This window comes from Haliotis rubra, unplaced genomic scaffold, assembly GCF_003918875.1.
Source record: "Haliotis rubra isolate DU_JTF1 unplaced genomic scaffold, ASM391887v1 Scf574, whole genome shotgun sequence".
Taxonomy (NCBI): domain Eukaryota; kingdom Metazoa; phylum Mollusca; class Gastropoda; order Lepetellida; family Haliotidae; genus Haliotis; species Haliotis rubra.
In genome coordinates this window covers 424,825-437,208 of record NW_025767273.1, presented here as the reverse complement: position 1 = coordinate 437,208, position 12,384 = coordinate 424,825, and the positions used below count along the sequence as shown (strand labels likewise).

At 41.0% G+C, this 12,384-nt stretch overlaps 1 protein-coding gene across 1 annotated transcript in view; it reads left to right on the top strand.

Annotated features, from left to right (window-relative positions):
* The window catches only part of LOC124254531 (usherin-like), a 133,108-nt gene that overhangs the window by 99,851 nt on the left and 20,873 nt on the right, over positions 1–12,384 (top strand). Inside the window, 13 exon segments of the mRNA XM_046688345.1 lie at positions 268–469; positions 856–862; positions 1,117–1,325; positions 2,098–2,197; positions 2,502–2,647; positions 3,177–3,307; positions 4,013–4,200; positions 4,316–4,466; positions 6,432–6,629; positions 7,763–7,960; positions 9,819–9,973; positions 11,094–11,292; positions 11,958–12,065. Of these exon segments, the coding sequence (XP_046544301.1) occupies positions 268–469; positions 856–862; positions 1,117–1,325; positions 2,098–2,197; positions 2,502–2,647; positions 3,177–3,307; positions 4,013–4,200; positions 4,316–4,466; positions 6,432–6,629; positions 7,763–7,960; positions 9,819–9,973; positions 11,094–11,292; positions 11,958–12,065 (1,992 nt within the window).

The following is a 12,384-nucleotide window of genomic DNA, read 5'->3' as shown; positions in this document are numbered from 1 at the left end:
GTATTGTGTATGTGTATGGGTGTGCAGTCTCTGAGCACCTAGACCCTGTTCTAATGCTGAGACCAGGCAGGGATTTTTTAATGGCTTTCAGTGCAACACAGATGGGTATCAAACAGCTGAATTTTCCCTGTAATTTGGAGTGTATACGTCAACACTGTGTATTATTGTTCATATTATCAAGCACTGTTTTACCCAGACTTGATTGTTTCTTGGAATACTGTGGCCCAAAACAGTGTTCACTCACCCACTCACTCACTCCATCTTCAGCACCATCAGGACTATTGACTCCCACGCTGGCCATCATCAGCAGCCAGACTCTGCGGATCTCCTGGGTGGATCCACAGACACCTAATGGTGACATCACAGCCTACAATGTCTTCATTGACGGACGAAGATCCCCACCAACCAAACCACTGCTGGATCCATTGTTGTCCCTGGACTACAACCCTACACCGTATATCGGATCTGGGTGAGTGGACCACCTCACTGCACCGTGGGGTTGGACATCTGTTTGTTTCAGTTCTCCCAACCATCTTTTGAAGTAGAGTTAAAATGGAAATACAACTATGAAAAGTTAGTTTTATTGAAGTTGGTTATTAAAAAATATCTCTAGCTTTTGATTATGTGTGATTAACTAGGGATTAGGTTGAGTGAAATGAGGCCATTACAATCTGTTTACAATCTGACTATTAATTTATAGCAATGACTTTGGGTTTTACATCGGTACAGAATATTTCGCTCATATACAATGAGAGCGAAACGTTTCCTTATAGACTTATGGTTTTAATGCTAGCCCACTGAGATACCATGCCGCAGCATGAATACCCCACTCAGACACATTATACTGACTCCTAGCCCGACAGTCTTTTTGTACTATATCACAGATAGGGATCAAACGTCTTTTGGTGGACCTGTCCAATGACTTAGGAGGTCCTTACACTGACACGCTTCCTTATATTATCCTCTTAATGCTGAGCCAGACCATAGAAAGGATTAACCATGGACCTGTCATGTTTTGCTAGACCATGAAGGATTAACCAACAACATGTTTTGAGTGAAAAATTATGGCCATTATCTGTGACAGTTATTTCTCACTCATGATGTTCTGATTTCCAGACTGAAGCATGTACACAGTTCAACTGCACCCAGAGTCCAATTGCCCTGGGAACCACAGCTGAAGCCTTACCCCAGGGAGTGTCCGACCCCACCCTACAAGCTCTGGGTGCGACATCTGTGCAGGTGACATGGACAGCCCCAACACAGCCCAACGGCATCACAGTCAGATACGATGTCTGGAGGAAAACTATGAGGAAATGCTCTGATGTGTAAGTGAATGTCGAGGTGGTAATTAATTATTTAATGCTGCACACTTGTGAAGATTCGGGTTAGAATTGGTCTTCAGCAAACTTCGTAAGAGGCGCCTAACGGGATCATGTGGTCAGGCTCACTGACTTGGCTGACACATGTCTTCGTATCCCGACTGTGTAGATGCAATCCTTTTGATCACTGGATTGTCTGGTGCAGACTCAGCTTTTTACTGACTGCTGCCATATAGCTGGAATATTGCTGAGTGCAGTGCTAAACAACAAGCAAACTCAATGCTGCACTCAGCAAATTTCAAGGTGTGTTACTGCTGTTGAGTCAAGGCAATCCAGTGACTGACGTCATGAGCATCGATGTACACAAGTGGGATGTCACAACATACATCAGCCAAATCAGCTGAATTGTGACCCTGTACCCTATCAGTTTCTTCTTCAATGATACCCATGAACCCATAACTAATGGCTTCTCTGCCTTTATATAATTATTCATTTTTGTTTTATTTGTACCCTGAAATTAAGTATGTTGGAGAAATATCTTTTGGTAAATTTCATCTGATGACCAGAGTGCTTGCCACTGTGTTTATGCAACACCAAGTTTTTTTGTATTTTAGTCCTTTTTGTATCCATTTTAGTGCTTGCTATGTTGTGTCTTGGACTGTAGTGATGTTAAAGGAAAGTAATACTGCTATATCCAGCATGGTGAGTCTCTATGCAATGTAGTGTTTGTATATTCCACCAGCTGATATTATCTATTTTGCTTTGTGGTATGTTTTAGTCCACAACCAAACCCTGACCCTGAACTCACCAAGTGTACCTATGTCCAGTGTGGCGTGCTGGAGAACATCTGTGGGGGGACTTGCTACACTGGGGCAAAGGTAAAGCACTGACATTCCTTGCAAAGCTTTCTTAACTCAAGTGTGGACAAATCATATTCAATATATCATCTATGTTTTTATGATCATTATGTCAATATAAATCAGTCAATATCGAAAATGTGATATTTAGTTACGAAATTTATAACATGTTTTAATATTAAGTTATATTTCCAAATGGCTGAAAAAATGGTCTGTCTATTTGACAAATTATCTAAAAATTATTAGGATGTTCAAAATAGGTTAAATACATGACAATTTACTACTTATGCAAGGATAAGAAGAACACATGTTTCTCTATGAGTAGACCTGCTGTGATGGGGTCCTGCATGACATCAAGCCTGGGTATGCCTGCTGTGGCAAGGGTTACCTGAGTCAGCCTAGCCTGGATGCTGTTTGCTGTGGTGGCAAGTTCTATGGACCAGTCACAGGCTTCAGATGCTGTGGGACAAGGTGAGCTACAGTAGCTGCGTAACAGAATGACATGTTAGACACAGCACACAATGCTTATTTTAAAGTGGATCATTGAACGTGCTGGCATTCATTGGTTTGCTGGACACAAAATTGATTATGTACTTAATGAAGCATATGACTTTATGAATAAAAACTTCTTGCTTATTACATAGAGAAACATTTCGGTGTAGATTCTTACTTTCAGCTTGATAGCCTTGTAAGAATCTACACTGAAACAGTGCTCTATGCAATGTACATCCATAAAGTTGTATGCTTCATTTTTGATCACTGGATTGTTTGGTCCAGACTTGATTATTTACAGACTGTGGCTGTATGACTGGAATATTGCTGAGTGCAGCGTTAAACAACAAACAAACGTATGCATCATTATTGACTCACCATCGTTTAGAATGCTCATCAAACGAGTATGTACTTCCTGCAATTTTAAACAATATTCAGTCACTCTGTGATTAACCATTCTGTGGTCAACCCTCAAGAAGCATCTCTAGTGAAGGATGTGATGTTTCAGATACGTGGCAGTAGGCCCTGGGAAGGTATGCTGTCCAGACAGCGCTGAAGACCGTGTGTCCATCGGCATGGGTGACCAGTGCTGTGGCCCAGTACCCTACTCATCTACAGGGGCCCAGATCTGCTGTGCTGGTAACTATTCATTACACTGACCCACCTCAATATGTCCTTGATTCTCTTTCTAATGACTAGATCAGATGACGTGCCTTGTCTCAGAGATTTACAAGGCCAATATTCCCAAAAAGCAAGAGGGTCAATGTGATTTTAAGTCTGACGATGAAGATGTCCATACTAAAAAGCCATCAACAAAACAGTTTTTAAAACGTTTTGGGACATATTGAGATTCATGTACAAGAAGGATATTATATTTCAAACATGTCTTGTTTATTAGGCTCTTTATTGCATTTAAGAATTAACTCTGAAACATCATCAGAAAATGATATCCAAAAACTCTTTGACGTATATTCATCTCTTCTAAATGCCATTCAAAGAATTCAATGGGGTGGTGGGTAGCCTAGTGATTAAAGCGTTCGCTTGTTACGCCGAGGACCCGGGTTTGATTACCCACACGGGTACAATGTGTGAAGCCCATTTCTGTTGCCCCACCCATGATATGTCTAGAATATTGCTAAAAGCAGCATAAAACCATACTCACTCAAAACATTCAACAGAAAAGCATAGACTTAACAATTCTAATCATTTAAAAAAACAATGGAAACTTGGCAAGCATCATAATATTTTTGTGTATTAGGAACAAGATAAAGACAATAATTTGTAAATACACAAACATCAGTTGATGTTGGTGAGGTAAACCAACCTTGTATCCCTGTGTTCTAGGAACTCTGTCTATACGATTCGGTCACAAGTGCTGTGGGGGTGCTGTGGTGACTGATAGTGCTGTGTGCTGTGGGAACAACACTGTAGGAGCTGTGTATCTGGAACAGCCACTCAAGACATGCTGCGGTACGCAGTACGTCGACTCGGACACAACACTCTGCTGTTCCAGTGATACAGGACACGCGAAGGTAACGTTTAGTACAAGCATACATAAATGATAAGCTGTCGTTATTTCAATAGTTTAAGGATCACAGATTGAGTCCAGGTAAAAATAACTGACCTGTGTTGACTATTTACTTGCAGGTTCACTACTATTCTGACTCTGTAGCACGGCAGACTGCCAATGAGATGTGTTGTGGCTTGGAGAAGATATCCAACGGCCTGGGTTGTTGTAACTTTGTTGGCTACAACCGTCAGACCCAGGTCTGTGCTGACATGTCCAACACAACCACTGGTAAGTGTCTTTTGTAATGGCTACAACCGTCAGACCCAGGTCTGTGCCAACATATCCAACATGACCGCTGGTAAGTGTCTTTTGTAATGGCTACAACCATCAGACCCAGGTCTGTGCTGACGTGTCCAACATGACCGCTGGTAAGTGTCTTTTGTAATGGCTACAACTGTCAGACCCAGGTCTGTGCCAACATATCCAACATGACCGCTGGTAAGTGTCTTTTGTAATGGCTACAACCATCAGACCCAGGTCTGTGCTGACATATCCAACACAACCGCTGGTAAGTGTCTTTTGTAATGGCTACAACCGTCAGACCCAGGTCTGTGCTGACATATCCAACACAACCGCTGGTAAGTGTCTTTTGTAATGGCTACAACCGTCAGACATGACCGTCTAGTGCCTTTTATAATGGCTACAACCGCGCAGACATGTGCCGACATATCCAACACAACCAATGAACCGATTATTTCCACATGGCAATATCGTGCAACATGGACGTACCAATGATGATTATTTCCACATGGCATTAGTTTCATATGGAACAAATATTGCCAAAGCAAATGTTATTTACCCAGTGGAAATAGCACACACATGTGCCATAAATGTTCTGTGATTCTGTTTTGCCTGACAACGACATTTATACATCAATGTTAGGGTTCGAATTTCGGGAAATTTTCACTATTTTTACACTGCTGTGTAAAACATCAAAGAAACACTATTTTCACAATTTCCAGACCTAAAACTAATCTAGCATTGTTGGGGAACAACCCAGTCTTGGGAAGACCTTCCTAATAAAACTGTTCCATAGGAGTATATTCCCCTGGAGAAAGAGGAACAAACGGACACTTTCCCTACAGGAACAGACACTGTATGACACGTGGTTCTGGCTGTAGCAGGTACAGCCACTAGCCTCAGGTCTCAGTGTGAGGCGTAGTGTTGGGAATTGGTTGAAATCTCACAACTGATAATTATTTCATTACCAACGAACAATCATCGAAAAAAATTGGTTAGCGTCATTTTTCAGATTTTCCTATCCAGGTTGTTATTGCAGATATGAATGACATGAAGCAACTTGCTACTTTAGAGTGATGACTAATATATCATGAACATAAACTTCCCGGAGTATTCAAGAAGTATTCAGTCATGGCTTTTCAGTTAGTGAAGTGAGTTTTCTAAGAATTAAACACGTTTTCATGCCCTGACAACTTCAACGATATGTTCCATTGTCAAGTATTTGAAAGACTAAAACAGTAGTTCCAAAATCGTTTATGTTCGATTATGAGAAAACGTGATCGATTGCTTGGTTGTTTGGTCACTGCGATCAATCTTCGATTATTTCAATTAATCGGACCACCACTAGTAAGGTGTAAGTTTAATGATGGTTCATGTAACACTGTTGACACTGTAAACAGACTATGTAAACATGACTACTGTTGATTGGCCTTTCATTTTATCATTAGCCAATCAGAAATCTGCTCTCAAAATAAACAAGTTTAAGGTATCTTGAACTGCCCGTTCGCCAAGCTGGCAAAAGAACACGCTGTTACAAAAGATAACAAACACAGTAAGCCAACAATTTATATTGGATGTTTTATTATGCCATATTCAAAGTGTTCCGCTAGTATGAAACAGTAAATATCAAAACAAAACAAACACGTGTTTACGTTCGTCATGTTACAGTGTTGAACAGTCACGACATTGATATACCCAATACCGATACGTACGGGGAAAGGGGCTGACTTATTCTTGAGTTACATGGTTTTGGCAAGAATTTAGAGGGTTGAGAAAGGGGCCCGACTTATAGTCGGTCATATACGGTAGGTACATCCAATATTGCATGTCTGATATCACTGTATTACAAATATCAATTCAATGTTGCTGGAAGAGATATAGCACAGTATTAATATACATGAAATGTTGCTGGACATATAAATATAGCAGTGTTGGCAATGTACATTGTTTCAGGTTGTGGTATGGGAACAGTATGTTCAATCAACCAACAGAACACAGCCTTCTGTGACCGATGTGACTTCGATCGTTCAACATCATCATGTGGCTCGGTCAGTGGTTACCGTGTTTCCATGACAACCTCAACCACCCCGGCAGTGTCATGCAGTACAGCTGTGGACAAGGTGTCGTCCAGTCTCAACTTGACCTATACAGGTACAACTTCACTGACACAGTGGTCTGAGAATCCGAAAGGGTGGGAACGGAATTGTGAAAAACATCAGTCTGTTCACTCTCCTACCCAGAGTTCCATGCGGCAAGCCAGCATAGTACCTCTGCCACAGGCCAGAAAAATGTGACAATTCGTCACATCTTGCACCGTCCATTCAGTATAATGTACAGATTTCTTTTACTCTTTTATTTTTGACGAGTCTACACATCTAACTAAACATCTTTAATAGAATGAATTAGTTTCACTGAGAAAATATCCAAAAAACATGTAACACTATTTCGATTTGCGTAGCGATCCTTTGTTTACATAGGTTGTACGGCTCCACGTGCTGTCATCGAAGCCGACGGAGAGCAAACGATGCAGCCAGTTTGATATCTATATATGTACTGTCAAAGACCTAACTGTCACAGTTGTGGAAGAATATATATGTAACAATGTAAAACATTATGAAGAGAGCGCCGAAAAGCTTTCGTAAGACCAGTCTCTTCTTATTATGAATATGCGCGTTTGATTACAAACAAGAGAAAAGTCCGGTCACGTGATATGCAAATTAGCCTGTGGCAGTGATGTTATGTTAAGTCATCGCTGTGCCGGAGTGTGCGTCTCCCTTAGACCCATCATGAGCTACTGTATTTCAATCTCTGTTTGTCTTATGTTGTGTTTGGTACCTATACACTTATTCAGTACAGATTCTAGTGCCATTTTGGTGTTGAGTTTTGTCTGGGATTCAAACCCAAAATCTCAGAGTGAGCCACCTAATAATCAGCATACAAAGTGAGATATCTAACCCACTTGGCCACTGCAGCCTCCACAAAAAATGGAAATGGAACAACTGGTAGTGTAGGTCACCTACTTCGCATACCCCTGTGACAAGTGTAAATTGCCACAGCTTCCATTGCTGAAAGTATGAATACACAATGACATTTAGGAAGGGTGAAACATTGTATATGTGAGATTTATCTGAACGAGTTGGGGATAGTTTTAAACGTTTCAGGTATATTTATTTTTCTGCCTAGAGATAAGCCAGTGTGTTTTTCAATTTCCACCCCCATGTTGATATCGTCCACTGTAGTGAAGGATGGCAATGTCCACCTACTAACAATGTTGTTTGTCACAGACACTGGTCTCTCCCCATACTCTGACTATGAGTACTCTGTGGCGGTGGTGAACAGCGCTGGCAGCAGCAGCAGCAACTACGTCGGTGTACAGACGCTGCAGGCTGCCCCTGGGGAGGTCAAGGCCCCGGTCACGCGGGTCAACCCAGAGCAGCTGTACATCATCTACCTCACGTGGGACAGTCCAGGAAAACCTAATGGTGAGTTCACGTAGCCAAACTTGGCTAAATACAAACCTGTTGTCTGTTTGATTAACAACTTTCCAATGATTCAGTAACAGAAACCTTACGTGTATTTGATTAACAACTTTCAAACGATTCACTAATAGGAACTCGTTTCTTGAAATGCCATAACCTATGTCACTATTTACAAGAAGACTCTGATCGTCATTCTAATATGAATTTGTTTAAATGAAAAATATGTACCACTCAGAAAACTATATTCAGTTGGTAGCTGTGATATGAGAAGGTTTATTGTCATATCCCCATCTTGTCCTACCAGGTACCCATTCACTGCTGGGTTAAAATATTTAGATTTCTGAATCATCACCAGTGATCAGCAGATTGTACCAGAGGGCACACACCGCCTATTTGTTAATGGCTCCTAAATTCCCTTAATGCATGACAGGAACCTAAGATTGTGGGTTCAAATCCAGGTTCGCCCTGAAATTTGTTCCCTAGGGTCTTTACACGTTTCAGAGATAAATTTTGCTCCTTCATCCGTAACACGTGTCATGTATTCATGTTCGTCCAACTTCCAAATGTCTTTCAAGAACTCTATACCCTCATGGTCTAGTGGACAGGGTGTCTGCCCAGAGAGCATAGGGTGTTCCAGTCCCTGGCTGCATCACACCAAACGATGTCAAAATTTGGTTCAGGGCCCCGTTCCTCAAAGCGATTGTAGCGCAACGACAGTCGTAAGTCTATGTTAAAGTATGGAAGTTACGATCATCGTAGCGCTACGATTGTTTTGAGGAACGGGACCCTGGTTGTTACCCTTTCTGGCACTAGGAATTAAGGAGATAAAACAAGGATGAGTAGGTTCAGAGTCTATACTGTGTTCACCTGCGGCATGGTCGCTCAGTTCACTTATTAAGTGGGGCGGTGGGGTAGCCTAGTGGTTAAAGCGTCCGCTCGTCACGCTGAAGACCCAGGTTCGAATCCCCACATGGGTACAATGTGTGAAGCCCATTTCAGTTGTCCCCAGCCGTGATGTTGCTGGAATATTGCTAAAAGCGGAGTAAAACTAAACTCAGTCAGTCACTTATTAAGTACTGTAAAACCTACATTAATCCAGACTTGATACAAGCAACAACACACATGCATGCACATTGCTACATAAGTGCAGTTATCTTGAACATGACTTTAAAATCCATTTTACCTGACCTAAACCTTTTGTTCCATACTTCCTCTTTAACTTCCATACTTCAACATCGACTTATGATAGTCGTAGCACTAAGGTGATCATAACTCCCATACTTCAACATCGACTTATGATAGTCGTAGCACTAAGGTGATCATAACTCCCATACTTCAACATCGACTTATGATAGTCGTAGCACTAAGGTGATCATAACTCCCATACTTCAACATCGACTTATGATAGTCGTAGCACTAAGGTGATCATAACTCCCATACTTCAACATCGACTTATGATAGTCGTAGCACTAAGGTGATCATAACTCCCATACTTCAACATCGACTTATGATAGTCGTAGCACTAAGGTGATCATAACTCCCATACTTCAACATCGACTTATGATAGTCGTAGCACTAAGGTGATCATAACTCCCATACTTCAACATCGACTTATGATAGTCGTAGCACTAAGGTGATCATAACTCCCATACTTCAACATCGACTTATGATAGTCGTAGCACTAAGGTGATCATAACTCCCATACTTCAACATCGACGTATGATAGTCGTAGCGCTAAGGTGATCATAACTCCCATACTTCAACGTCGACGTATGATAGTCGTAGCACTAAGATTTTTGTTGGAATGAGGCCGTGTTTGTGACAATACATACGTCAGTGTCGTCATTCAACTGTTTTGCAGGTGTGATCAGCCGCTACATCTTGAGGCGGGACGGTATTGAGTTGTACCGAGGCCTGGATATGAAGTACACAGATGACAACTCTGTGCTTCCATACAGGACGTATTCCTACATCCTCTCCGCCTGTACCCAGGCCGGCTGCACGGACAGCAACATCGTAAGTGGCTGATATTACTAGGAAATGTTTCATGTATCCAAATTACTTCTTTAAGTGCTGTTTAGAAGCTAGTATGATGAAGAGGACAATTTTTAGAGTGACAACATCTTTATTGCAATAAATTTTATGTTTTGGTGTAGATGCTAACACTGATAACATCACTTGCTTGATAATGGTGTAAGCATCTTTACTGAAACATCTCATTTATTGGGGGTGGTGGGCGAGCTGGCTAAGGCTAGTGATCCAGCCAGGTTGAGGTGTCGGGATCGAGCCCACCTGTGACCGGGTGTAAAAACCTTGGAGTCAACTTTGTGTGCAGACTCTTTCAGTGTTGTCACAACCCCTAGTGTACAGTACACATCCCTGTGCACTGAAAAGAACCCACGAATCCGTTGGTATATGACCAGATGGTGGCCACATGAATACGTGCAAACACCTAGTTGCGGGTACAGCAACGTGCAGTGAACTTGGACAAAATACTGTGACTATATGTCCCAGTCCACCCAGCTGTGAATGGGTACCTCGTTAGGATGAGAAAGCCACAATAACTCGGTGCACCTAGTGGCTGCAAGAGTTGTATACTCCCCAGGGAGTTAAGGTTGATAATACGATGTGCCATTGAGATTGACATCCAATGAGCGTGGGAAAAAAATATTATCGCCTTGAGCAAGCACTAGTTGCCTGGATATGTGCACTATATAAATATCATATAATAATAATAAATAATAATAATAATAAAGAAATTGCCTATCCAAAAAACAATTTCCTCTTTATCCAAATGAGGAATATACAAAGAAAAAATGATGTCTCTTAATCCAAAGTCACCAGGAAATTTGCATGTTCAATATTTCCTACAGTAAAGCTTCTTCAGCAATGCTTCTTTTATGACTATGACTACAATTTTCAAATTAAACTATTAATTGTTAGCTTACCAGCTTCTTTCCATTTACATTGGTCAAATATTTAATGTGAAGCAAATATTGTACCTAGAGCATTATTAATTTTAACACTCCTTATAATTTTGTATTTTCAAATACCTCTATCTGAAGAGGGTGACCTCTTGATTCTTGTAGCCATGGTGAAAGCAAAGATGGTCATATACAAGTGTTCGTGTTAACAGGTGCAAGTGGCTACAGCCCAAGCTCCCCCTGAGGACGTCCTCCCCCCAACTATGATAGTCGAGGGTCCCACTGTTCTGCGTATCCAGTGGCAACCTCCAGGCAAACCAAACGGTGTTGTCACCATGTACAGAGTTATCTTCCCTGATCTGGACCGAGGCTACAACCAGTCTGTGACTGACAGGGATCTCACAGTCACAAGTAAGGGGACTCTCGCAACCAGTTTTCTTTTCTAGTCTTCAGGATATTGTTTTTTACTGTCTGAGAGACAGAGAGAGATGGAGAGGGATTGGGTATTTGTCATATATGTAGACATATACTGAGGGAAAAAAATACGGGATCATGTGAAAGCACAAGTGTTCCTTTATTTTTTTCCAGGTTTCTTCACAAGCGTTGTATCGCATAGCTTGTGAAGAAACCTGGGAAAAAATAAAGGAACACTTGTGCTTTCATGTGATCCCTTATTTTTTCCCCTCAGTATATGATTGACTAGCAAATACTATTTCATTAATTTGTGTTAGGGAGAAAGGTAATCATCTTTGAAATACATGAAGTTGATGACTAAAATGGTAAACATTACATGTCAAAATGTGAAAAAGAGGTTTATAGGCATTTGTCATATTGTGGATTCTTTAATCAGTCTGAATCTGGATACTACTGAACTCAAATCTCAAAGGTACAGAGAAAGGATGCTATTTAGAAAATGATATACAGTGCTGAGTCTTGAATACCCTCTGCGAGAGAGAAATTGTAATTATACATTGGTGGCTGCAATTTTATCAACCAAGAAAGAATTAACAAAACAGTTGTCTATACATACTGAGACATTCAGCTGTCCGTGCTGAGTGTGGTTTTGTTTCCTCCAGATCTGACGCCATACACGGCATACACTGCTGTCCTAGAGGTGTGTTCCCAGGCGGGATGCACGCAGAGCCAGAACGTTACCGTGACAACAGAGGAGGCAGCTCCAGAAGGTTTGGTCAATGACATCACAAATCATGTTGTAACCTGTTAGGCCAGACCAGTTTTATTTCTTGTTTTACGGATTTTAGTCCTCAGAAAACCTAAAGGCAGGAGGAAAAAAAAGAAAGAAATAAAAATCACCAGTCAAAGTAATATTCCTTGTAAATACTAAAAGTATTTTATTTTTGGCAATTCATGAAGTGTATATGGGGCGAAAAACAATCCAAAACAATTTTTATTGCAAGTTTACATTTTTGGCCAATAGAAACATGAGGATTTTATTTTTTTTATTGAAATTAATTTTTATTTTTTTTCTTATTCTTGAAAAAG